The sequence below is a fragment of the Ictalurus punctatus genome, chromosome 10, assembly GCF_001660625.3.
Source record: "Ictalurus punctatus breed USDA103 chromosome 10, Coco_2.0, whole genome shotgun sequence".
Classification (NCBI taxonomy): Eukaryota; Metazoa; Chordata; class Actinopteri; order Siluriformes; family Ictaluridae; genus Ictalurus; species Ictalurus punctatus.
The window spans coordinates 13,312,651-13,340,590 of record NC_030425.2 but is presented as its reverse complement, the minus strand read 5'-3'; the positions used below and the strand labels follow the sequence as shown (position 1 = coordinate 13,340,590).

Here is a 27,940-nt window from a genome sequence, read left to right as displayed (position 1 = left end):
CCGTAGTCGCGCGATGTTATCCAATGCGCATGCGGAGTACCATGACACCTCTGTTCTATGGCTGAAATCCAAACAGCTTCCTATTGGACATATAGTGCACTAGATAGGGTGCAAAATCTATTATCTCATGCCCTTTGTAGTGCTCCTCCACAGAAAGTAGGAAGCCGTTTGGGATTCAGTCCATGTCTAAGCAGCGACCAGTTTATTTGGCAACCGGAGAGGCAGCGGGCAGGGCTGTGAAGGGATCTCCGGGAATCCTTACAAGATTTACCGGGTAAATAAACTAAACCTCAGTGTGCGGAGGTCCCAGGAACAGCGGCTAGTAAGCGTCTCCCCTTCTCAGTAAGTTGTTGAAATGAGGAATTTGAGGGTGAAACTACGTATTTTATGAGTTTCATTATTCCGAAGTTGTTCACAAGTTGGTCAGCGAGCTCGCTGGCTAACAAACACCTAGACGGCTAACAAGACTAGAGATTGCAAAGATAAGTTAGCATACTAGCTAACCGGAATAGCTCAGCTAGCAGTGAGTCGGTGTTCTTTAATTAGCCGCGCATCTTAGCATGTCGGTAATTACCGATACAAAACAAATGAAGGTAACTTTAAACACTCTTGTAGAGCAACTAATTGTTTGGAATTGTTTTTGTGTGAACCGGTTGAGGTAATTTATTCAGTAGTTATTCAGAGAAGTCAGCAGTGGCTTTAATCCGCCTCATTAGAGAACTGCGTGGCTAAGCGGTGTTAGCCGCTGTCTTTAACGCCTGTATGACTGAACATTGTCAGTCTGTCCGTCCGCTTATTGCTAGCTAATTGCTAATGCTAACTGTTCAATGGAGTTCGTTAGCCTTTCAGCAAGTTGGCCATATTTACCGTGTTCTGTCGATTCGATTGGTAATGAAGTTAACCGGCATCGGTGTAAGTTTAATACCGTTACAAGTCCTGTAGAAATCTGAAAGGGAAGACGTATCGAAATGGGTTTAACGTTATAGCGAGTATTTATTTATTTATTTATTTATTTATTTATTTTTGAAAAGTTCGGTATTCATAACGCTGAAGAAGTTTGGACGGACATGATTAGCGGTTACTCAGCTTTACTCGCTAGTTAGTACTCCACAAGTCATGGACCCACGTCTTTTTACTCTTTAGTTCTGTGGAAAAGTTTTAGATGACATCCAGTAGGATCCTAAAGAACACCTGATTGTTTACCATGACCGTATAACTTGGATGTAAATCGCGTTTTGTCTTTATAAAGTGACTAATCTAAGCAGGGATCCAGGTTAAAAGGGCTGCAAGAGTGTCATGGACTCTCAGTAGGTGAATTCTAAAGATTAATGTAGACTTTACACAGTATGTTTATTTTTCTCCACACAGCAGGCTGTTTATAACATTTTGTGTGTGTGTTTTTAGGTTACATTCATGTTACCAGGTTTAAGTGAGACACTTGAGTTTTTCTTGTGATGTAACACAGATCTGATTCCTCAGCAGGACAGCTACAACCATGACTATATTCAGAGGAAGATTTGGAAAATTTGGGAAATCAATTCAAGCAAAATCGTAAGGAACCTGCTGAAACTGATTATTGTAGCGAAACAACTGCCCAAGAAATGGTTGTGTACTGGGCGTTTTAGGGGACAGGTGTGTTCTCATTAAAGACCGATATGGCTCACTTGGGGCTATGAATGGGAGATGGTTGGAGCCAGTTTGAGCTAAAAGTCAGACTTGTGTGAAGAGGCTTGTAATATGAACCTTGTCATATTAATTCATGTCATGAAAGATGGAGTGCAGTTTTGGTTCTCGGACTTAAACTTTGTTCACTTGACCAGACCATCTTCCCTCTTTGTCGTTTTAAGAGAGCTCTTCTTTGAGCTTTATGTTAGACACGTGCTTAACTAGTGAAGAACACTGTGATCTTTTCTGTTGCGTTAGAATAATTTAATTACGAAGCGAATATAACATTTTGGGTGTGTCTTTAATATAAGAAATTCCCACCAGCCGTCTGTTTTTGAGTGTTTCACAACACATGACTTGTTGAGGTTCTGAAAGGTTTGGCACAGTTTGTCTTGCCATTTAAATGATGCACTCAGATACCTTTTGATGCCATTTATATTGATCCACCTCCATAAGCTTTCAGACATCCAATGTGTCTCTTTTTTTTTTTTTTGTGTGTGTGTTTGAAAAACTCATAACTTCTGTTGACCAGTTAATGTCAGGATTTGTTTTACAGCACAGATGTTCTTTCTTTGTAGAGTAATTACATGCATGTACTTGTGTGTTATGGTTTAAAAAAAAATATATGTATATGTGTATATATTTATTTTTTAATTTGCCAATGTCATGATAGGTGTAACAGGTGGTGTTGATTCCTGGCAGTTTCAGCGCAAACACCAGCAGAACAACTTGGTATCCCTTCATGTGTAGTGAGTAGGGATGTGACAGTGAGGAAACTTTCCCAACGGGCAATTGACGTGACAACACCAGTAATACCGGTATCATGGGGGGCTTTCCCCGCTCGCTTATGAGTGCTTGTGCGGCTGTGAGCATTTCGCTTTCGAGTTAGCGGCAATCTGGAGAAATGGTGGGTTCATCATTATTATTATTATTATTATTATTAATGAAAAACCACAATAAAGCAATACAATTGCTAACTCGCTCATATGAAACATAGAGCTTTTGAAACCAAATCTTCTGCCATCGTTTTGTCAGTCAGCTCTCCTCACTCTGGCCACGTGATAAATCTGACTCCTGCTGATCTGTGCTGCGAATCTCTCATTCGGCTCCTGCTGAATTGAGCAGACACGTTCAGTTTTTATTGTAGCGTCTGTTCTGTAACTGAACTAAATTATTTTTATTACTATAAAAAGGAAAAACGACAAATGATGTAATCGGTGCGCGGTCAAACACTGGATATCGCTGCAAGCCTAGTACTGAGTAGAAGGGGACATGTTTCCGTGAATTTCATGTAGTGCGTTACCAGTCTTGCTGAGTAATCTATGAGGGAGCCATTGAGGAATAATGCAGTCAGACAGGTATGATTTTGCTGACTAAAGATGCACTACATGGCAATAGAGTTAGTTCTGGTTCTAGTTCTATGTTTCTGATGCTTGTATTTTCTTAAATGTTGGTGCACTTTTGCTTGGAGTGCTTAATTTGGAGCTTAACAGTAAAAGTGTCCAAATTGAGAGGAAATTAGACATCCAGCTCTGAGGACATTCCTGTTCTGAGGAATGTTGCTCTGATTTAAACCCAGTAGTCTGAGTTCACACTTATTCTGACATTTGAAGGGGGGCATAATTTTGTAAATCCTAGTTAGAGCCATTGGTGAAGCTGCTGCTGCTTTAAATGGCTGAGGTATTCCTTGTTGAGGAAAAAGCACAGTCATATGTGTGTGTGAATTGACGCTTCAAAAATGGACTCCTGTGATAAACAGGAAATGCTATTGGCGATCTTTGTCTTCCGTCACACCATGTAGAAGGGTTAAAATATACATTGGGCTAGACTTCCTGTACTGTAGTAGATCGTTAAGCACAAGGTGAAATAAAAAATACTAACCCATTTTTATCTGTAGTTCATGTCCCTGGTCATATTGGACTTATTTCCTCAGTATCAGTCAATTAAAAGGCAAAAATCTTGTTTGCTCTGGGCAATAGCATTGGATACATGAATAAATTTAAAGGTAAACACACAGGTGGGGGAAATTAGTGTTAAGGAATATATATCCCAGCCTTAGCAGTTAAAGAGTGAAAATACTGAGCTTGTGTCACTTCTGTAAGGGAACCGCTTCATGATTTCAGTTTTAATGACGGCTGCTGTTGTCACTCAGTGAGAGGCCCTTCATTTGGTCCAAAGTACAATCTGATCAAATGTTAAGTAAATGGTTGAAAGTGGTGAAGGAGGCTTCTTCTAGAGTGGACTATAGGAAGAGAGATTTATTAAATCAGCACACGCTTTTGTCCTAGGCCAAATTTAAGAACAGTCTAAGCATAAAGATGATCGTTTTGGCTCAAGGACGATCTGGGATGTTAACTGACAACAATTACAAACTCTGTTTGGAAGAAGCTGATGTTTAAATTTTGTGCTGAATCCTTAAATTTGGTACAACATATGTCCTCCCCTTTTTGTTTTTAAATAACTAAAAGTAGCATTAAAGTTTTAATTTTTTAAACTCAACATTACTGTTTAGCTGGCAGTTTTTTTAGCCAACCTGCGTGTCATGATGTATATTATGGATCATAGAAATGTCTTCGAAGGGGTAACATATTTTTTTTTTGTCACATTACCCACCCATTAATGTGCACCTGTGTTACAGTTTCAGAGTTTAAGTATGACTCCGACCTCTAATTTGAAAAAGAGCAGCTGTGGAAGATCCTGTGCCTGAGGATTTCTGGAAAGAACATGACAAGCGCTCAGCCCTGTGTGTTACAATAGGGTTTTGCTGATGGAGCAACTCTAGAAAACTGTGTGCTACAGTCAGATGAATGCAGCACCAAGGTATTCATCAGGAGGGAACAAACTTATCATGGTGCTCTCATAAAATGCTCTTTGAGACATTCATGTTTTTGGGTACAGCAGAGTGCTTCAGCGGTCGTTGCTGTGTCACGATAAGGTCTTGCTGGTGTAAGAGAAATTGCAATGAACTTGAAAAGCTCAGTGGTTGTTGCACTAAGGAGTTCTGGAGGTGATGGTGACCATTTTAAATTTTAGTTGGCTGTTGGTCAACAGTGTACTTCTGATATGTTTTTAAGTTGCCAAAATTAGCTCACATTTCAAATAGTGTAATACTATATATTGTCTCTGTCTTATAGATGTCTCAGGCCAGACTATAAAAAGAAAGACATGCTTTGAACAAATAGAAGTTCTGACTCCACATTCAAAAGCCTAGCAGTTCTACTTGCCCACTTTAATATAATAGCTGATTTGTTTGATATTTCTGTAACAAGACTTAGAATGGGGCTTTACATTACAACAGGTTTGCAAATTCGTCAACTTGGGGTAGCCTTCTCAATTGCCAGTTCCTTTCCAGTTTACCGAGTGACGTCAAATATACATAGCTGCGTGCACTCTGAGCAATGTCAAATCCTCCTCATCTACTGTTAAAATAGCTCATAGCAGTATTGGCTTTAGATCAGATAATATATCGACACAGTACTTGGTTAAATCTATTCTAACAGTAACTATACTTCTCGCTGTTTTGAGAAGGTAATCGTGAACATTTGCCGGCTAGCTTGTTGCTATTCTACTCGATATTGTCCGCTGTTGTTGCTTTACTGCGATTTCAGTCCAAATTGTTGCATCTGTGTTTGAAGTTCACTATAATAGAGCAGAACCAATATCCACTCAGGCATGCAACTGTAAGTGTGAACAACTCTAGGTGGGAAATGACATAGCACTAGGCTTTCCCTCAGTCTCTGCTTTAGATCCTGCAATCAGCAGCAAGTCAAATAATCACTGCAGTAAAACAGCTAACCTGACTAACTAAGATGTTAACAAGCCTTGCAGTTTGAAACCTTAACACTTTATTAAAAAGAAAAAAAAAAGTTTTATTTTATTTTTTTTATATCTTAATGGAACCACTTGCTGTCTCTTGCTTAAATGATGAAGTGATTCCTTGGAAGTGTCGCAGTGATGTTTGTTCAGAGCTGAGTCAATGAATATGATGTTTCTAATGATCACGTATGACATTTTTTCTGTTTAACTTCTGTTTGATTCTTTGTTGTAGTGTGTATGTTGGCCACACATAACTGACAGCTTTCAGCTTTTCAGCAACGCATATGAGCTGTCAGGCATCAAAGCCGAAGAGAACAGATGTGTTTTATAATATTTACGTTATATTTATAACCAAATGGTGCTGAAGGAAGGATGCTCCCAAATGTGTTTGTTATAGAAAATATTTCCTTAAAGATATTACTGCAAATTCCTACTTATTTAATCAGAGAAATCAATTTTAATCGGCTCCATTGATTTTTGTGGCAGCAGAGCAGGATCTCTGTTGTATAGGATTTAAAGTGCACCTATTATGGTTTCTCAAATATTACCTTAAACTGTAGTGTGTTATATAGATGTTTGTGAATGTAAAAAGTCTGCAAAGTTTTAAAAATCAAACTGCACGACAAAAAGAGTTATTGACTCCCAAATGACTGAACAGATTCTGAACAGGTGAAACCAGTCGTTAGTGATTACAGACTTATTTCCTGTACTAACCTATGTAGGTTTGTAACAGAAATCCCGCCTCTGGTCTTCATTGGCTGCTAGCAAACAGACGGAGCTGACACTGGTTATGGTACTGGGTGATTCTTTTTTGATACATGCTGACAGAGGTAGACCAATCACAACAGACTGGAACATCTGACAAACCAGAGAAGAGTATGCTCTCTGAAAGGAGGAGTTTAGAATGAATCCTTTGGAACGGATCATTTAACGAATTGTTTGTGACGTGGGGTTGGGGGGGGGGGTTGGGGGGGCGGTGGGGGGGGTTGGGGGGGGGGTGGGGGTGGGGGGGGTTGGGGGGGGGTGGTTTAATGCTGCAGTTTAAATTATGAGCACGTTAAAGTGTTTTTTGACTTTAGATGCATGCAAATCTATTGTATGAGACCTTTAAAACAAAATTAGGCACATTTCAAAACCCTAAATGTGTGCTTTAAACTGCATTAGAAATTAATGGTAGATGCTTGTAACTCCTTAAAAGTAAGCCATAACCCTGAGCAGTTGATGCTCAAGGGCCCAAAAGTGGTTCTGTAGCAGTCCTGGGATTTGAACTCACAACTTTGTCACTTTTAAGCTATACAAATAATCCAAAAGCAAATCCTGAAAGAGATTTGCCTAGGTCTTTAAGAGCAAGTTCCTTTACAAAGCTCTTGAAATGATCTCTAAGGTTGGAAACTCTGGAAAAACAGTCAGATTGCTTGTAGTTATATCTTGTATTGTATTTCTGGTCACTCTTTTATATAGCTAGCTATATCACTAGTGTGCACTTTATGCCTTTTACGTGATTATGTTGGGTCTGAAAGGTATGGTGCTGACCACATCCGTAGTGATCCCAGCATGCTAGTTGATTTGAAGTGGATTTTTAGTATCGATTTGGTTCAACACGTGGCTTTGTTCAGTCAGTCGAGTTTGTGGATCACATTCAGCAATCTATGTTTCCTAATCGATTCCTTTAAAATCCAGGTCTTCACCCAGTGGACACGGAGATCAGCTGTACACAGCAAGCCATCCAGAAAAGTGCTTAAAACTAGAATCATTAAATTCGACTGTTGGATTTTGAAGGTGAACTCTTCCCTTTGTTCAGGATACTGGAGGTTTGTAACAAAACAAGTTATCCTTGAAGAGATTCGACTGGGAGTCGTTTTATGCTCGAAGGCTGCATGCGGTAGAAAAACATGTTCTTATGCTGCCCCGTGTAACCTTTTTGATCTTATCTACACATTTGCTTGCGGGTCGAAGGGAAGCACTGTTTTTGTGCATGTGTGAGCACACGTAGTTTACACTGTAGCCCATTTGAGATCTCTCTGAATGTGGGGGATGGGTGGATGACTTTCTGATGTGTGTGTGTATGTGTGTGTGTGTGTCCGGGGGGGGGTGACTGAAGCTACGTTCTTTGAATGTGAGCATTCTTTTGTGCCCACATGAAGAGGCGTAGGCTCCACTTCCTGCCTCAGCACTCGCTGCCCTGTCGCTAGGGCAATACCAGGTAAAGCCAGTGGCAGAAGTAGGGTTAAAGACGTCCATTTTGTTAGGTAGCACCCTCGTGGCCTCATCTGTCAGTGGTGTTAAAATGGCAGGGCTTAACCCTTGATGTGCAGGAGTAAATCAGCAAGGGGCACCATCACTTACACTGCCAGCTGACTGCAAGACAAGAAGACACATTAAAGATACGGCGCACATGTAAGCACGCCAGATTGTCTCACTGTTTCTTTTTATACTCCTCAGGCCTTATTTATTCCTATTTATGGATAAAGCCAGGAATCCGCTTATGAACAAGATAACAGAGAGGCTCATTAACTGTCTGACGTCTCGTGAGAAAGTGTTGAATGTTCAACGCGTGCACCGTGTCTGTATTTTGTGTCTGTGTAAGTCCTGTCAGTTGTCTGTTTTTGTGCAGTTGTGCTGAGTCACACACAACCCTGTTGTTTAGCCTGTTCCCTATAGAGGGTCATTACATCTCCTTCAGGCCTCATGAGGAAATAGTCCCTATGTTCACAGTCCACCTTACTGCGGCATGCAGAGACTTGTTTTTTTGCACATTATGTAGAGTGATGCAGCTGAGGTTAGGCTCTCAGACTGATGTCATTCAAATTCCCATTTTTATATTATACATTTTAAGGGATGGGGTGTTCATTTATAGAGGCATAATGATTTTCCTGAACTTTGCTGCAGTAGTTGTGCTGAATAGTTAACACACATTGCATGGAGTTTTGTCAGTGCATCATTTTGCCTGTTTGTGTGTTGCCCCCCCCCCCCCCCCCCCTTCTCAAAATTGCATAAGTTGATCGGTTCCTATTTTTCCTGCCCACAAACCCCAACCTGCTAATGCTGTTCAATGTAAAGATTCAAAACATTTTATATCATATTAGCAACACTTTTCCATAGTGTTATTAAAATTGTCAATTGGTTTCAAGTTGATACTTAGTCATGTTTTTAGTTTATTGAGCTTAGGTTTGTAAATGATGACGATAACTATGAGAGTAGCCAAGCATCAGTCAGCGCCTGGCTATACATTGGACTGGATCCAGAACACCACAGGAAGCAGAGGTGGAAGTCACATACACCAGCTTTGTTTCAATTGAAAAGTTTGTTGTAAAAGGAAAATCTAAAAAGTCACTGAAAGATTTTTTCAGTCTGTGTCTGAATCTGTTTCCATTCCATAAACGGTCATGAAAACACTTGACATAAATGTGACTAGGAAGAGAAGACATACCCGAAGAGAAGAAATACCCACAGTGTATAGGAAAGAATAGATCAAAATCCTGAGTATAATGGAAAGATTTGATGTTAGACGTTTGTTCATACATTATCTTCAGTAAGCTTGCTATCCTAGTCCAGGTCGCTATGATTTTTGATGTTGCATTCGTTAATTAAATCAAGAGAGGATTTAATTTGTTTGTCTGTTCAAACAGTGTATGAAAGTGCTCTGTGGCCATGTACATGTTTAGATCTAGATTAGAGCTGCAATAACTAATCGATAATAATCGATTATGAAAATCGTTGTCAACGAATCTCATTATCGATTAGTTGGTCTGCGTCCGGCACTGGGGAGATTTACTCATTACGTTACCTCTATTCCGAAAACATGCTTCGGAGAGTAAATACTAAAGTTGTGTCCCAAATGAAGTACTATACACTTAGACTATGCACTGTGTACTCTACCATCTAGTGTGTGGATTTTAGAAAGGTGATATCATCTCAAATATGTCACTAGCGTTTCTTTTTGCCAACCGGGAGTATAAGCCGCTTCCTAGTTGATGATGCATGATGTCATACGCATGCTAGCATTAGCAGACACCCAGTCACCCACAATGACTTTCTTCAGTTTACTGTTTGTCAACGTTACCTTTTATTCCCAACATGACCCCAGTCACCATCAGATGGAGGAGGAATCATCATGTGACTGAGGAAGAAAGTGTGTAACCTTCAAGTCCTCTAAGGCAGGGATGCATTTTATATTAAACACAGTGGAGATCAAACAGTGCTACACGAGGACAAACTTATGTTTATATCGAAAATGCTCCACTGTGTGTAAGGGACAGGGGAAACTGGTGCAAGCTGCTTAAAAGGTTTAGTTTAATTTAAGTTTACTGTCATTATATGCTGCATTTGTGTGCTTGCTGTGCAAAGTTAATATTTGTAACACTCAGTTTGTGGATTTTATTTTAAATAAACAAAAAAAAGGTACTGAAAGTTTGCCCCGCCCCATCCGATTAATCGAAGAAATAAATAATAATAACCGGCCAACTAAAGGATTATGAAAATAATCGTTAGTTGCCGCCTTAATCTAGATACAACATGAAACATGCGTTACGTCTCATGTCGTTTAGTTGAAAACCTGTTTGCATCACTTTCGCATCCCGCCTCCACAGATTAGACTAACTTTTTCACCTTGGCTACACATTTTTGTGTTTGCCGTTCAGGTTCCTTATTGCATATTAAAAATGTACATAATAGAGTTGAAAATAAACTGAAAATCCTGTATTCACAACAGTAGAGGTTTAGTTAGTGGCTGTGTATTGGCTGTAATCTCAAATTGGATTGTTTAATTTGTGTTAATCTGAGAGACTCCTTAGTATTACTGAGGGTGGAGATTTCCCCAGATCACTTCAAGGATGCAAGGAGTGATGCTGCCAGTTGTGGTTGTCTGTAGGTTAAGTATAAAGAATTTCTCACTTGGTTTGCCTCTAAACGCTTTACTGTCCTCAGGTGCTCTTCAGGTTGTCTTTAGCATGGGAATGTAACTCCTGCTAAGACCTGATGTGCTGTAGCTACATTGCAGACCATATTATAAGTGTTCACTGAGGCACATATATAGTGCGTTTTTAACCTTCCACAAATCGCATTACACTGTTTCTCATTCTCTCTCTCTCACACTCTCTCACGCACACACACACACACACACACACACACACACACACACACACACACACCAGTAGCAGCATATCGCATCATTTGTTCAAATATTGTTTTTACATATTCCCTTTGCAGCGATGGACAAATCCACAAACTTAGTGGAGATCTCACTTTTTTGAAGCCAGGAAACCCCTTTGACTGTAAAATAAATTCAAACCCCCTCTGAACATAGTCCAACTATTCAAATACAAGGCTCAGTTTTTAAATGAGTGCAAAAATATTCTGGGTATTTATTGGTGCTATCTGGTATTTTTTTTATTTATTTGTGTTACATCAACAGAACTCATGAGATTCAACTTGACATTATTTATAGCCATTTTTAATTTTATTTGATTGTGTTTTGGATTAAACCCATTCAAGAAACCAATAAAACAACAAACTGTAAGAAGTCAATAATATACTCTATAACTCTATAATTATAAATATATTACCTTGATAAAAGTAGGTTGTGGCTTGTGACCAAGCAAATGAAAGCTCCAATGTCCTGGCTAAAAACTTAACTGGTCAGGGGAAAAAAAATAACTGATGCAATGTAATATAGTATGGAAAGCTAGTTTGCTAGTTAAGTACTTTAATACAGACTCAAACAAGTATGTAGGATATAACTCCGCCCTAGTCATTATTGTTTTCCATGTTTTTACAGTGAAGATACTGGGTCTAACACAGTTTGGTGATTTCTCTGCTCTCACACACGTGAGATTTATCTAGCAAGATGAATTGACTGTTTCTGAGCAAGGAAGTCACCAAATTCCTGCTCTTTGGACTCCAGAAAGCAGTCCGTGCAGGGACAATGAAGAAACGCTTCACTCATTTGCTTTGGTATTTCAGTACTTGTCCCAGGCACCAAGGCTAGTGATTTGTCCACCCCTGTTGGTTTACGTGAACATTCATTAATGGGATTCAACATCTCTGCTCAGACTTGCATCATATGTGATGTTTGAGAGAGCAGTTCGCTGTGAAACGGCTCTACTCATACGTGCCAGGAACTGAACTCTGCATCTTGCTTTGTTCCTGTTAAATTATGCAGGCTCGAGTTGTTTGTTGAGCATTGTAAGTCTAAGAGTTCCATCTACACTGTTGTCGTTGTACTGATTTGTTTATAGGACTCTCACTAATGTGTGCCAAGACTTATGGTTGACTTTCAAAATTTACAGACTTGTAAGTTTATTCTATTCATATTGAAAAGATTACGTTGAATTCAATATATTCATTGTCACAAAGCAGCTTTACTGAAAAATGTATGTAAATTTAGATCTCTAATGAGCAATCCAGAGGTGACCGTGCTCAGGAAAGGGCTCAAAAGGGAAGTCATCCTCTTCTATGTGATACTGGAGAGTAGGATTATAAATCATTACCGTGTACAGGTTTAGAACAGTAACGACAAACAGTACTAAGCATGTTGGAAGGATGTTTAGTGTGAGTATACGGTGAATTATAGTCGTGGGGGATGAGCACAGGACAGACTTCATGATTACAGCAGTAGCTCTTGGGTGCAAATCTACAGAATGCAGGTGAAATTATTCACTGAAGCGATGGTCACAGACTATGTTTACATGGACAGCAGTAATCTAATTATTGACCTTATTCTGAATAAGACAATATTGTGATTAAGGTGTTTACATGAGTTGCTTTTAGAATACTCCTTCCATGTCCCCGTTTTACATGTTATAGAACGTAGTTCGATTAACGGCACACGTCATTAGGTCAACACGCCACGCCATCTGACGTTCCCTCCAGAATTTCACGTAGCAACATACAGTTTGTCTTTGTTATGGTACCCTAAACAGTTTTTTCATTTTTAATTTTTACGAAAGCTTCAAGTGAAAAGCTGTGGGATGCGTCCGAAACTGCTTACTTACCTACTATATTGTAACCGAAACACATGTATTTCGCCTACTATATACATGTATTTCACCTACTATATAGCAGGTAAGTACGTGGTTTGGGACGCAGCCGTGCTCTCTTGTTTGCTTAAAACAGTTGAGCACTGCTGTGTGTGTGTGTGTGTGTGTGTGTGTGTGTGTGTGTGTATATGTGTGTATATGTGTGTATGTGTCTTGTCACAAAATGCGGTGAAAACTCCCACACGGCGTTAATAGTGTGATTAAGGTGTTTACATGTCTGTAATACATGTCGATAATACGACTAAAACAGGAGTACTCCACATGTCTTAATTAGACTTGTTTACTTCGTGTATGACTTTAATCAGATTAAGGTAATAAATTGGTGTTCACATGCTAGTTTCTTAATCAGAGTATTGTCTTAATCGGGTTAATATTGGATTATTGTTGTCCATGTAAACGTTCTGCCTTTTTTTTTTTTTTTTTTTTTTTTTGTGTTTTTTTTGGAAGTGTTATCTTTAAGGAATGCATGTGAGTCACAAGTTCTAGACGGGAATGGGTTGTTAAACCAAGCCCTGTATGAATACCTGTACCTTTTATTTATTGGCGATCACTGGTTGTGTGACATCGGGTGTCAGGAGATCATGTTTGTTGACCTACTTTCCTGAGCTTTGTCCTGATAAACTTCAGTACGTGTCACCTCACTGAAAATTTACTTTCCTGCCTTTATGTTCCAGCTGTGTTTCAGAAAGTTTGCAAAAACAAACCTGTGATTTTAAGTATAGAGATGATCATGTTCAACTCTTTCAGCCATTAAGTTTCTGTATGTAGGTCAAGGACGTTTTATTGATTTATAACACCCCTCGTGTTTTCAGCAGCTTTTTTGTTTTGCTTTCAGGATTTGTGTAGGGAGGAGGTTGCGTTTTCGTCTCCTTCAAGCTACATGTGTTTTGGAATGTTAAAAGCCCCTCCCCCCTCGGGCGTGTGTGGTGCGTGCGAGCATGCGTGTGTGCGAGAGAGAGAGACTCTCTGCCAGTCTCTCAAGGGGTTAAAAACCTGCTTCAGTCTCTTGGCTGCATCCGCAAACCGGTTTTAACTGGTTTTCAGGGACGTGCTTTGTGTGTCCCATGGAATCTTGGGAAGGGTCATGTGGAGCCCTAGTGATGTCACACACAAGATGAGAGAAGGCCTTGGTGTTGAGTCAGCTCACCCTCTGACACAAGGGTTATGTATAACACAGGGAGACTCTGAGGGAACTTCCCATCACATAAATGATTATATTAATAAAGATTAAAAGATATATTTTGTGTATGTAAAGCATTTAAAATTTTTTTTTTTACCTTTGAAGAGAAGGGCTGGCAGCTGTAAGCATGCGTTATTTTATTTTGTGGCACTGAACGCTCATCAATAAACTAGAAAAGAAAACCTCATGGTTTGTCTTACTTCAGAACTTTTAAATTTAAACTTTTTAAATTTTACAATTAAATTGTCCTTTGTGTTATATTTTGTGTGGGAGCTGAGGAAATTCATATTCTACGCTTTCACACAAAGTCGTTTCAGAGTGTTAATTGCTCAGAGTCCTGTGTTTCCATCCATGTGTATTCTAACACGTGTTTCAATGAGATCTAATCAGTTCTGGAAGTATGAGAAGAGTTTATGAATGTCATGTTCTGTAAAGTTTGTTGTTTCTCACACCCTGGTCTCCTTTGTGCAGGAGCAAAGATGTCTGAGGAGGCGGTGCGCCAGACACGCAGCCAGAAGCGGGCACTTGAGCGGGAGGCGCCGTCTCTCGATGGAGATACGAAACGAGTGAAGCTGGAAAGAGGGGAGCTCGGTTCTAGTAAAGTGGCAAACATCCTGAAGTCTGGCGAGGTGAAAGCCACCATCAAAGTGGAGGTGCAGGCAGACGATGAGCCCGTAGACATGAGGACGCCCCGCAGGTAGGCCACGTAGCAGCAAAGTCATAACAAGACTTGTATGGTTTGTGAGGACTTCACTCCACTCATCTGAGGAGCTTCAGTAACAGAACATTGATGGGTGATAAAATGTCTGGTCACCTCGACTTACCACTCTGTTCACGCCGGCAGTGATTTTACATCTCTCATCACTTTAAACACCTTGGCACACTAAGGGGCACACTAAGATGAACTAAGGCTCACACTAAGGTTCACAATTTTTTCAGATTAGGGGCTGTTAGACCTGACAGTTCAGTACATTTGGAGATGTATGAAAGCTGTTTCAAGCCCAGGAGTTGTCCAGAAAACTAATCCTCTAGTCCTCTTGAGAACATTGGTATGGGGTCCACTTCACCTGAACTCTGGTATGGTCCACATCATGTGTAGGAGTTCTCTGCTCTGTGCGCTGCATGCTGACTGATGTGATTAGTTTCAGCTTGTCATGTTGCTGTTTGTTTCAAGTTTTGTGATGCTGAGGAAAGGGTTGTTAATGGTCAGTGGAGGAGACAGAACACCTTTAGTGATATAAAAAGCAATCTTTCATAGGACTAGAGCACTATCATTTTTGTTGCGTGTGCTTTTACTGAGAGCAGCATAAAAAAATGCTGGTCTGCATGGCTAAAACTATTCTTCTATTAGAATAGCTCCTCATTTACAGGTATTCCTGCATGATGACATGCCATGTGCTGTTCACTGCATTAATGTTTGTACCAAAGGAAAATAATAATAAAAAAAGGGGTGAACATAGTGCAAATTTTCGTACAAGTGTGCACAAAAGTGTCCAACATAATTAAGCAATCGATTCAGATGGTTCAGAAGCAATTCTTCAATGTGGAAGCACATCTGTGATTATGAGCCCAGAATCAGTTTTCTGTCTGACTTGAGTCTAGCGGTCAAGTGTGAAAATGCTCTGATACACTAAGTGTGTGCTCCTTATTAGTTCTGGCCAGTGAGAACCAAGTCTTTTCTGTTTGGTTTGGTAACAGTGTTAAAGACTACACAGCATTATCTGTTATGTAATGGTTTTACTCTGGAATGTCATGTTTATGCCGCACAGTACAACATAATCCATCAGCATGCTCCTCTCATAAGACCTCAGTGCTGTAGTGGTTTCCTCATAATGTTTACATATCAAATAGCTTTACCTGGAAATGATATTCTGCAGAAATATTCTTAGTCATATGTTCTGTGTTGTTTTCATTTCTTTTTTGGTTAATCACAGAATGATGTGAGATTAGTCAGATTTTGTTAGAGATCTGGTAAAGGGCTAGAAAGCTTAATCTTGGCAAAGGCACAAGAATGTGCACGATCGTTTACAGGCATTGTATTTTTTTTCTGTTGGACTTGATCCCTGGTGCATTAACCCTCAGGGTGCAAATCGTTGGGGCAGGTGTGAAGACAGCAAACGCTAAAGGTGTGGACTAAAACAACCAGTCCAGGGCCCGGTCCATACTAACACGAGCAAAGATAAAAATTCACATTTTCTGTTTTGTCTTTCCATCCGCTCCAAAACCACGTATTCGACTGCCAAAAAACATAATTGTGAAGAGAGTGGAGATGAGGGAAAGTATAACCTTTCATAAACATTCTGTGATCACTAGTTGAAGATGGCAGAACCCATTGTGATGCTCTTTTCCATATGAAGTATTTTCGTTTTAATTTTGGCTGCTTTGTATAGTATGCAAGCAATGACATGGCATGCAAGAACGTGTGTTATGTTCACTGTTGCAGTCCAATGGATATCAGAATGTGATTTCCTAGCTGTTCACGTTTCATATGAAAACAAACATCAAACCAGCATCAAAACAAATAAAAATGGCAGAAAAGACATAAAATGACTCAGTGCACACATCTAGTATCCTTTTCGTCTTTCATCGTGGATGATGAAGTTCTGGGAAACGGACTGAAAACAATAGCATGGCCAAAATCATAACACTGTTTTCACCCAAGACTGAGTGCAAGGTGTGGTCTTGGTTTGCTTCTGACTGAACCGTAATGCACTTCACTCGCAGTGAGAACATGATTCAAGTCTGATTTGTCCCAGCTGTGGGAAGTTATGTGAGAGGGCCTTTTATTATCTGCAAGATGACAAAATGAGTGCTGCAGAAGTATTCTGGATATCTTGTTCGGGTGCAGTTGATACAACTAGATGTTCATTAATTTATTAAAATGTATTTGTTTCCATATGCTTTTGCAAAAGATTTGTGTGTTGCGGTATTTCTGACCATTGAATGAGAGTATGTTTCTACCTCGGCCCTTTCCCTCATTCCTCTATGCGAATGGGTGTTTTTTTTTTTTTTTTTTTTTTTTGGCTTGTGAGAAATCAGATTAAATAAAGCCTTAACAGCTAACATGGATATCAAAAATTTTTGAAGAGTTGTTTTCCCTATGTACAAGGCACATTGTGAGGTGCACTTAATATGCTATTATGTAGTAATTGGTAGGACTGGGATACACTATGGCCTGCAAGCTGAAATATTTATTAATTTAAGCTTATCCATGTATTAATTTATCAACTGCAGACTTTCTTTAACCAGACCTACCGTCACTGTCTTTTTGGGATTTTTGGCATAAAGGAAAACCGTGTTTGCGGATGATAGGCACACATGCGCACCAAATCAAGATGTTTTGTCATACAGTAAACAGGAAAAAGACATCTTTCTTGGTGTGCAAAAGTGTTGAGGGATTAGGGATATAATCAAAAGTGTCATCCAGTGAAAGGTGCTGAGATGAGAAGCCTGTAATTGGGCTCCTGAGATGAATACTTGCTTCTTTAGACTTCTCAAACTTTTTACCTGCAAGGTCTTGTTTGCCTGTTAAAAAAAAAAAAAAAAAAAGCTCACTGCACATGTATTAATATGACCATAACAGAGCTATTAAAATGCTAGGCTCATTATTTGAATAGTTATCTATTTATTGGCACTTTAGAGCTTATTGTTCCCGAGCTTTCCACTCGCTGACCCCTGGGGGTTCCCTGGACCCCACTTTGAGAACCACAGATTTAGAGAACCGAAAATGGCTTCTTTACACTGAGGCTTAATGAAGAGGACAAAGGGGATAACTTCTTATTGTGTGCTGGGGGAAGCGTGTGTGTGAAAATTTAACTGATATTAAACAACACAGAAAAACCTTACAAACCTTTTTTTCTTTTCCTGAGTGCAACCTCTGCCTGTTTATGTCCAGGAAACAAACTCTTACTCGAGTCATGTGCGTGTTAAGTTTTTGGACAGCTCCATTTTCTGCTGCACCTGAATGCTTCCTGCCTTCACAAAATGAAGCCGATGTGTCACAAACTGGTTCCAGCCGGTTGTTGCTATGGTTTCCGTGCAGGAGGGAACCACTGAAGAAAAGGGAGAGTGTGAGTCATGTGATCTGAGGGACATTCTGGTGTCATGTGATCTTGAGTACTCATTAATAACCAGGAAGTTGTGATGATGAAGAGTAGGTTGTGGTTTGGGTTTGCTTTCGCAGCTGCATCATGAAGCTCCAGTCCATTTGAGGACTACGTTTTCTCTGATCATTGGTTTTTTTTTTTTTTTTTTTTTTTTTTTTTTTTTTTGGGTGAAGGTCATTTATTTAAGCTATAACTTCTGGAGTATTGGAAGAGAATTAAAAAGGTGCATTTCATGAATATAATGCGCTAAGCTCATGGTGTGTCTGAAAGCTTTGTAAACTATACAGAATGGTGGGTATGTGCAACCTGTAGCCAGTCATAAGAGTTTAATTGAGAACATTTGGGGGGGGGGGGGGGGGCACCCATGGTGAAAAAATGGTAGTGTGATGCAAGCTTCTTGATGTATATATCGGGTTTCTGAGACTTTTTAGTCAGAGACCCTTTCTTGGATTATGACTGCTTCATGGACCGCACTTTCAGAAACATGGGACTACAAGGTCCTCAAATATGAAGATCTATGAACTTAATGTGTGCAAGTATTTTCTCTAATAATATTTAGCAAATGTCTAGAAAGTTCTTTTGTCAGCCACTATTGGGCACAAAACACAAATTAAGCTAAATAATTTCAGAGCGAAGACCATTGGCCTTTGGCATGATGCACAGCACTTAAGGGAGGAAATCGGCAGTTCACTCTTCAGTTAACATTTAAATTTCTTTGGAAGACATTCAGAAGTTGTGTACCGCTTAGTATAACTGCTACAAACATCTGAACGTTAGTTAGATATCAGCTTCTACCCATGTCTGTCCATCTGCCTCTGGTCCAGTCCTGTGATGGCAGGAAAAGTGTCCTTGTTGAAACGAGTGTTGTGCCTTTACTGACGGCTGAAGATGAAGATTGAACACAATGGCCTGGATGTTGGCCATTCCCCTCCCCCACCTTCTCCTCCAACAGTTTTGCTCTGGGAGGAGCCACAAACCCACACTGGGCATGGAGAAAATGTCCTTACAAAGAGTCAACATGCAAAGCAGCTCTTGCCTCCTGCTGTGGTCTGGGAAGGCAGATGGGTTAAAAAAAATCTTTAAAGGAGGTCTCATTTGGTGTGGTGTGAGATTTTATTTACAATCGGTTTGGAATGTTTGTGGATGAAAATTGTAGCACTCAACTGCCAACCTACTTTCTGGTGGGGGGAAACCCCTAAACTAAATTGTGTTAACTGTTGGATTCAAAATTCATGCCAATTTCAGACCTCTCAACCATAGTTGGTGTGAAAAAACTCAATGCTGTGATATTTTGCTGCCCTCTTGTGGCAAGTCCATATTATTTTGTTATTGTCTTGTCTCTTGTGCATTTTAAAACCTAGTCTCACACATTCTCTTGTTTTTTTTTTTTTCTTCTTTTTTTCTTTTCTCTCTTTTACAGCGAAATAAAAAAAGAAAGGCCACCAACGCCAGATGATGTAATTGTTTTATCAGACAACGAGCCTGGCAGTCCGCAAATAAACGGAATCGGCCACAGCTTGAAGAAAACGGACACGGAGATGCTCATGGTAATCTATTTTTCCCCCTCTTCTAATGATATTAGAGAGAGACAGCATTGTTTCATCAATTATTGCGTTTTGACCACACCTATATATATATATATATATATATATATATATATATATATATATATATATATATATATATATATATATATATATATATATATATATATATATAAAAAAGCTGTCCAAAGTAAAATACTACTAAGCCATTTGTTGTTTAGAGATTAGGTATGCTTCTGCATTAATTTAGGATCTTAACAGATGTTATCCATCACCCTAAAATGGGCATGCAGTACACAACTTGCCTGTTTTAGCAGGCAATGCAATCCCTGTATCATGTGATGCATAGAACATATAAATGTTTTGATATAAAATATCATCACTCTACAGGACTCAAAATTAAACACGCTTGTAAACTTTAACATGCTTGTCTGGAGCATGATCAAAAAGCTCTGCATACAGAGGTGATTAAACTTCTCGATGAAGTAGACAGGTAGCAGAGGTTTAACACAGATCTTGTCCTGGTGAAGTAGTTCTATTTTATTTATGCAGAAGAGCAGTTCTGAAGAGCGCCAGAGGTTTATCAAGCAGCTAAAGGAGGAGCTGCGTCTGCAAGAGGCCAAGCTGGTGCTCCTCAAGAAACTCCGCCAGAGCCAGATCCAGAAAGAGAGCGTGGTGCAGAAGGCAAGTCCAAGCCGGAGTACATCAAGGGTTGTTCTTGAACGGCTTTACTCTTGTTTTAGGTTAAATCTAAACTTGGTCTTCTTCTCCATTTGAACAGACAACCAATTCCACATCCAATCCCCCGCCTCTCGTAAGAGGCAGCATTTCATCTAGCAAAGCCCCGCTGCAGGTCAGTCCAGCTACCTAATGTCCCAAATCTGCAATGTTACTCTATGGAAGAGTAGTAAACACATCTTCCTGTGTGTGTCTGTGTCTAGGTGTTGTCTAATAGAAGCTCAGGCACAGTCATTCCTCCTCCTCTGGTGCGAGGCGGTACACAGGTTTCCAAGCATACATCAATAGTGATGCCACCTTTAGTCAGAGGCTCACAGGTACCCAGTGGATCTTTAGCTGGGACACACTCATAGCACACTTGGTTAATGCTCTTCCTTTAACTGATTGCTCTGTGTTTGTGTACATGTTCACTAGCCCATTGCTGTGACTCCTCAGCAGATAGCAACGTTGCGTCAGCAGCAGCAGCACTCAGGCTCTGGTCCTCCTCCTCTGCTGCTGGGTCCTCGCACCTCTGTACCCAATGTTCAGGTGCAGGGTCAGAGGATCATCCAGCAGGGCCTGATTCGTGTGGCCAACGTAGCCAACACCAATGTCCTGGTCAACATACCACAGGTCAGCGCGCACACACTGTCAAATCAGTTCTTGGATAAATCATTGTTTTAATAATTATAAAAAAGACTTTTTTAATTATTATTATTTTTTTTACTATGGATGAAATTAACATATTAAAAAAACATCTGGTGATGTTGGGAAATTTGTAATAGACTTCAAATATCTAAATTCAATATGAAACTAGATACAGTCACAAATTGTGAGGTGCATAGAGATTTTCGTTGCAAAAGGAGCTAGTGCTGTTTACATTTTTTTTTCCATCAGCCAGGGCTGGTTTTAGAGGCTGAGCTTTTCCTGATCAGGAGCAGGTTCTGTTTTGTGGATTGGGAATTACTGGGGTGGATGACCAACCCTCTTAGCCAGCTTTTGTGTTATATTAGAGGTGACAAAGAATTGGTGTTTTCGAATAAAAATAACATTTTCTTTTTGTTTCTTGTTCTATCTTTAGGGCTCGCCTACTGGGTTGAAGGGTTCTTCAGTGTCCTCCCAGTCAGGCATTGGCACCAACGCCTCCACGGTCAATGTCAACGACTCCCCTGCCAGCCGACAGGCTGCTGCCAAGCTGGCCTTGCGAAAGCAGCTGGAAAAAACCCTGCTGGAGATCCCTCCTCCAAAACCTCCTGCACCAGAGGTCAACTTCCTCCCTTCAGCTGCTAACAATGAGTTTATCTACCTGGTGGGACTGGAGATGGTGGTGCAGAACCTGCTGGATCTGGCCAAAAGTGAGCACTTTGTTTCACACCTGTGGAAAAAAACTGACTTTTCTTTGAAGGTAGGAGAAGATTAACACAGATCCTGTCCTGCGTCTTGTCTTTTCTAGGCAAACAGCAGCCTCAGCAGGGCTGCTCCCCAATAACTCCACCTGTGAAGGAGCCATTTATGTGCGCGCAGTGCCACACAGACTTCACCTCTCGCTGGAGGCAGGACAAGAGTAACAGTTCGATCCTGTGCGAGCAGTGTATGAGTTCCAACCAAAAGAAATCCCTGAAGGCTGAGCACACGAACCGGCTGAAGGCAGCCTTTGTCAAGGCCTTGCAGCAGGAGCAGGAGATCGAGCAGCGCATCCTTCAGCAGTCTTCCTCGTCCTCTCCAAAGAGCTCGGCTGCTTCCTCGTCTTCATCATCCTCGCCAGTGGTGAAGTCGGAGCAGCGTGTGATGGTGTCTCCACAGTATAAAACGGGACGATCCTCACTGCCTCAGCAGCAGTCACACAGGGCAACAGCAGTCAATCGCTACCACTCCAGCACCATCAAGCAGGTGAGTCCTAGGTTCAGTGCTAAGCCATAAGGACGCGATCACTTGGTTGCATGTATTCCCTTAAGCACATCACTTGTATGAAAAGCCATATCCAAAATTAGTTTGTCCTTTTTTTTCAACTTAATCTAGTCCTGAAGATTTCTTACATTTCAGTTTATTACATTATATTTTTGTACGGCACTTTGTTTTTTTTAATTTGAGATTCAAAGATGAAACTTCCCCAAACATGAAGCAATGGCGTTTTGTTTTCTGTAAATTGGAGAGGTGAGATTAACTGCAATGTGCAGTGACGTACAGTGTGTTATTATTGAGTAAGAAGTCCTTTGCTTTAACACCCCCCCTCCATTGTATGATTAGACATTTGGTTAACCAGCTCATTTTGTCTGTGACTATTACTACTGCTTTTTTATTTTTGTCAATTGTATGATCTGCACAGTGACATTAGTGATTCTGATTTCAACAGAACTTTAACAAACAAGGCTGAAATAACACCACATGCAATGATCAACATGCACCTTCGTTAACTTGGCAATACCTAATGATCAGGGGGGAAAGTATTTCATAGTTCATAGTTTATCATTTGTGACACCGCACATATATAACCAGTCCTGCTTAACTATTAATTCTTATTGTTACCAGTCTTGAGTAAAAGCAAAAGCCACACAGCTGGGAGATTTTGTTGAAGTCTTGTGGCCAATGGGAAAAGCACTGTTCCAGTTTTATTGTGCCAAATGTTTGTCATAGCTATATCTCTCTGCAGTTCTCTCCTGGTTTCCCACTGAAGGTAAGCAGGGTTGAACCTGGTCAGTAGACAGGAGACCACCTGGGGGAAAACTAAGGTTGTTGCAGGAAGTGGTATTAGTGAGGCCAGCAGGCGGGGCTCACCTATGGTCTGTGTGGGGCCTAATGGCCTAATGTAGTGACGGGGACACTATACTGTAAAAATGGCACTGTCTTTCGGATGAGACGTTAAACCGAGGTCCTGACTGTGAGGTCATTAAAAATCACAGGACACTTATCGTAAAAGAGTAGGGGTATAACCCCTGTGTCCAGGTGAAATTCCCCCATTTGCCCTTCTCTATCATGGCCCCCTAATAATACCCATATCTGAACTGGCTGCATCACTCTCTCCAGCTCGACCAAATCGTAGTTCACACTACACAATTTTAAGCCTGATTTGCTAGTGACTGAGCTTGCAGACAAAAATCCTTTTTCAGAGACAACTCTGCCAACAATCGGTGCTCGCCAATCGGCAGTAGATCGTTACGTATGAACTACTCAATGACACATCACCAACGCATCGCTGAGGTGTCAGCGATGCCACACAGATATTTGGCATGCGACTCCTCATCCTGTGGTGTGAAAGTGTCGTCACTGGCAGTGAGTGCGGTGACGAGCTACAGCCAATAGCTGTACGAGAGAGCAAGGCATGGGGTGAGGCCACTGTGAGGAAGGGAAACCTGTAAAACCTTTTTACTCCCCTCCATCTCTTTCTGTAACACGCACAATCCCCTCTGTCAGTATGTGCTCATCCATTCTTTCACCTACTTTCTTTCTTTTCCTTTTTGGGGTTTCTTCAGCACAAATCCATCGTTCACAGCTCGCACTGCTTGTTTCTGTCATACATCCACTGACCTCCCCCTTCCCAATCTAAAGCGCTACATAAGTGTATCTGTAGGCATAAGGTCTGCATCAAAGTGTGAACTTCATCACGCTGCGAAATTTTCCCCAAACAAGTTCACTGCACAACGATCTGTATAGAGTAATTACATAAAACCCATTGTTATATGAAACGTGTGTTTTCTCTCTTCTGAGCAGAGTCCAGGACAGGTGGTGCGTAATGTGCCCCAGACGGTGGTCAGCATGAGCTCACGTGGCATGAGCCGCAGCTTCTCCACGCCCAGTCAGCTGCAGAATGCTGTCACGGCTGCCGCGCTGGTCAGCAGGCCAGGTAAGCATGCTGGGAGGGCTGGGCCAAATAGCAGCAGAGCCAGCAGCAGCAACAGCAGTAAGGCCACCGCCAATGTCTGGAGGAAACAGAGCAGCACTCCCACAGGTAGATAATGCCGTCCGAATCAAGACAGATCCAAAATGTCTGTCCCTGTTATACTCTCTCCTCTTCCTGTTTATGATTCTGCCCTTGTATGTGGTATGTGAAGGTGGGTGTTGGAAAAGTCGCTTCACAAAAACAGACGGCTGTGTGACTGTTTAGTAAAAGGAATTTTCATGATTTTTGCAAACACTACCTTATTTTCCTCCTTTTTAATTTCTCATATTCAATTGTAAAAATGTTTGCATTGATGTATTTGTGCAGCAGTGTGGGTGAAAATGGGGAAAAAAAATATCTTGCTTACTTTATCATGCCAAAGTGCTTTGCATACCAGTTTTTAGCTTCCTCAATTAAACATAAGTATTACATCTTAGCTAAAGCTATAATTTTTTTCAAATTGCATTTATATTTAAAATTCCATGATTTTTAAAATCTATTTGGATGGATCAATATCCAACCAAATAGATAAAAAAAATTATGAAGGAGTTTTAAGTATAAATGCAATTTGAAAAAAAATTCTAAATTAAATTGGTAATTTAGTTTAATTAAATTAGGTCCACTCACAGATGAAGCGAATACTGTTGATTATCTGGTAACAAGGGTCTGGCATGTGTGAGGAATGGCGATAGCGTGAAGACCTGAGCAACAGTCATAGTATGGGCCAAATCATTATGGCTAGACAACTAGGTTGGAGCATCTCTAACGGCATGGCTTGTGAGTTGCTCCGTGTCAGCAGTGGTGTGTACCTACTGAGTGATCTGACGAGGGACACACCATGAACCGGCGACTGGGTGTTGGGTGCCCAAGGCGTGAGGGCAATGAAGACCATCTCAAACTTATGGAAGGGCTGCTGTGGCACAAGTCATATTAAATTTTAATGATGGTTAGAGGAGGAAGTCACCCTGCTGCATATGAGTCTGTGTAGTCGTAGACCGGTGCCCAGAGTGTGCATGCTAACCCCTGTTTGTAACACAGTCTATTTACTCATAACAGAACATGGTAATGTTGTTGTAAACACTTTTATTTCTAAAGTTAGGTCTTTCCAGTCAGTCTGGTGTCTAACAGCTGAAGTAAACATTCAGAAATGTAAAAGAATGCAGTCAAATGTAAAATAAAACCACTTAAGTTACTTATTGCCTCATTTTTAATGAAGATAATATGCTACTGCATAATATTTATTAATAGCTTTATTAAATAGTTAGTAAATGTATCCATCCAAAAGAAGTGAGATGTATTCACGTTTTCTTGACCCTATTGTTATCTTAAAACATATCACATCAGCAGCTGGCAGGTCTGTAGTCCTTGTTACACATATCCTTTTTTCCCTGCTTGTTATACAAACCATCTCTATTTACATAATAGTGCTAAAAGGCAGGGCGCGGACAATCGGATGAAATCATTTTTAGGGAGGGGAGAGATGTCGTCTAGAAAACTTCTTTCACAAGATGGCATGTTTTTGTATGTACAGCTTCAGCTTGTATGCCTGAGAGTTTATTGAAAACTGCATACATATATACACTATGTTTATTCATAGAGTAGGGGCCTATATAGCGTAACTAGCGGATTTAGTGGGGGCCCCTATAATTGTGACCACCTTTCACCCCACTAGCGACGGCCCTGAGCACAGGGCATCTTCAGACGTCTTGTAGAGTCCTTGACTCAGCAGGTCAGAGCTGTTTGGGTGGCATGCAGAGGACCAACAGCATATTAGGCAGGTGGTCATAATGTTTTGGCTGATTGGGGTAGATTTGAAGGAATACAGGCTTTTTTTCATGATCAAAGAAAACCTTGAATTCTGTTTATTTTAAAATACAATAAAGCACTGTTTATTGTCTATAAATTCTGATGGTATTGTTATTTTGCTCAGTACATACATGGTTATTATTTTGATCATCATGATGTTGCCTGTATTGATTTTCCTTGCACTCTCTTCATACAGGTGTCACTATGGCCTATGTTAACCCGAGTCTGTCCGTACTCAAGACGACCTCTCCAGCAGATCGTCAACGGGAGTATCTCCTCGACATGATCCCGTCCCGCTCCATCTCCCAGACGTCAAATTGGAAATAATGCCTCCCGTCTATCGCCTTTGCTCCTTCACTGATCTCTCATTATAGAACTCCTGGACACCAGTTGGATTTTAATATCAGATAACCAGCTACCAAGCAATAAAAGCATTTCACTTTGTTTACTGGAGACCTTTTGTCCAATCAGAAATAACCCACTGAGACAGTGAGTGAGTCCTGAGAGACCAGGTGAAGGATCAGATTTAACACTGAGAGAGAGTTGGATCTCTTGAACAGGCTTTGTGTGTATCAGGTCTGTTTATATGCCCCTTTGGCTGCAGTGATTCTGCCACATCCACACTGGTGATGTCCATCTCTCACTGGTTTCCTTCATCTCTGTTTGTTTTTCTGCTGCTGGTGGGATTCTTTTGGTATACAAGGTGACTAGTTAACCCCTCCATGTTAGCAAACATGTCTCCTTCCTCTTGACTAAGTGGAGGTACCCAGGCTGCACAGGAAGCCAGGTTTTATTTTTATTTTTTGAGGACCATCTAAGAATGCTTCAGCTTCAGTGTGGCTCACACATGCCGTCTCTTAAACAATACCATGGGAGTGCAAAATAAGTCATTCTGATGTTTTTGGACTTACTCTCCCCCCCCTTCCCCTTTTGAGGAGTCCTTTTTTTGAGGGCTGACATATAAAAGGTATTGTTATACTGTTAAGGTGGTTTTACATCTGCCAGTTTAGTGTGTATTTTTCAATTCTAAAGTAAGCTTAATTTTTTTTTTGTGGTGGGAGGCATGGTTACTGAACTGCCACAATGGGACTACTGTTTGTATTTTTGTTTTGTTTTGAATTTTTGTGTCCTGTTTTTTCCAGCTCTTCTTGAAATCATGGACAATGTCATGATTTTTTGGAGGAAAAGGGACAGGGCTGGGACTTGGGAAGTGTTTGGTTAAGTGTGTGGTGTGTGGTTTTTTAAATTTTATTTCATTATTTCTTTTTAATGCTTTTAGGTTATGTTTGTAAATGGGGATATTTAAAACTGTACATGGGTGTGCTTCACTTTAAATGAAGGATAATTCAGTGGCCTAGACTGTTTGAACTACTTGATGATCATATAGTTTTCCATAAGAAGTTTCACGATTAAATTCAGCAACAGGCACCCTTGGAATGTCTTTGTATAAACTTGTCAGAAGCTGATTTGGCTGTAGTACAGTTTAATGCTAGTAGAAAAGCATTGTGCAGGACAGCACACATCGTGTTTTGCTTATTAGATATAATAAGCAACTGTCGTATGTAACAATGCTCAAATGTAGGACTAAATGGGGGGGGGGGGGGGGGGGGGTAATATTCAATCCGAAAATTATGGGCATGCGCTCTTTTTTTTTTTTTTTTTTTTTTTTTTTTTTTTGGGTGGCTCCTGTTGCTTCTAAACTGATTTAGTTGCTTGCAATGTTTCTAGGATTTCGCTTAAGTCAGAGGGATCAGTAGTCCATGATCAACAATTTTTCCTCCACCTCACGCATGTAAGTAAATACTCACAGCCAGGATTTGGTCAGCTTATAGCCCCCATGAGTACATGGTGGTGGATTTCTTACTGTTCCTAAGCTCTTCTCTCAGGGTCTGAGCTGCCTGTGGAGTAAGGAGGCCTGTATCAGACTGTGGTTCTGACTACTTCCTACTGCTGTTGAGAGCTAATGCCATTCCATTGTCCAGGGATGCCAGCACTGTATGCATCCCCTTTCTGAATTGTACAAAAAATCCCCAATTTCATTTATTTTTGGTCTGTCAGTTAATGATTATAATAAAAACTAAATTTGATCTGGTGTCCCTTTTTTTTTTTAAATTATATTTAAAAAAATATAATTATGCATGATGTACAGGATGGTTTTAGGAAAATAATCTTGGTGTGATGCAGTTTACTGT

General features: G+C 40.5%; 1 protein-coding gene across 9 annotated transcripts; it reads left to right on the top strand.

The window, feature by feature from the left end:
• The first annotated feature begins 152 nt into the window (after positions 1–152).
• Positions 153–27,835, top strand: gatad2ab (GATA zinc finger domain containing 2Ab). Of its 9 annotated transcripts, none has more exons than XM_017478470.3 (12): positions 153–274; positions 14,170–14,395; positions 19,225–19,351; positions 19,901–20,032; positions 20,130–20,201; positions 20,290–20,403; positions 20,501–20,698; positions 21,147–21,420; positions 21,519–21,955; positions 23,774–24,011; positions 25,615–25,716; positions 25,945–27,835. In XM_017478470.3, the coding sequence occupies exons 2-12, from the start codon at positions 14,178–14,180 to the stop codon at positions 26,073–26,075; spliced, it is 2,043 nt and encodes a 680-aa protein (XP_017333959.1). In that variant the 5' UTR covers positions 153–274; positions 14,170–14,177; the 3' UTR covers positions 26,076–27,835. The 9 variants fall into 9 exon arrangements, with proteins under 9 accessions (XP_017333959.1, XP_017333961.1, XP_017333960.1 ...); XM_017478472.3 differs by having other exon boundaries at positions 187–342; positions 20,525–20,698; XM_017478471.3 differs by having other exon boundaries at positions 187–342; positions 20,522–20,698.
• The last annotated feature ends 105 nt before the right edge of the window (positions 27,836–27,940 follow it).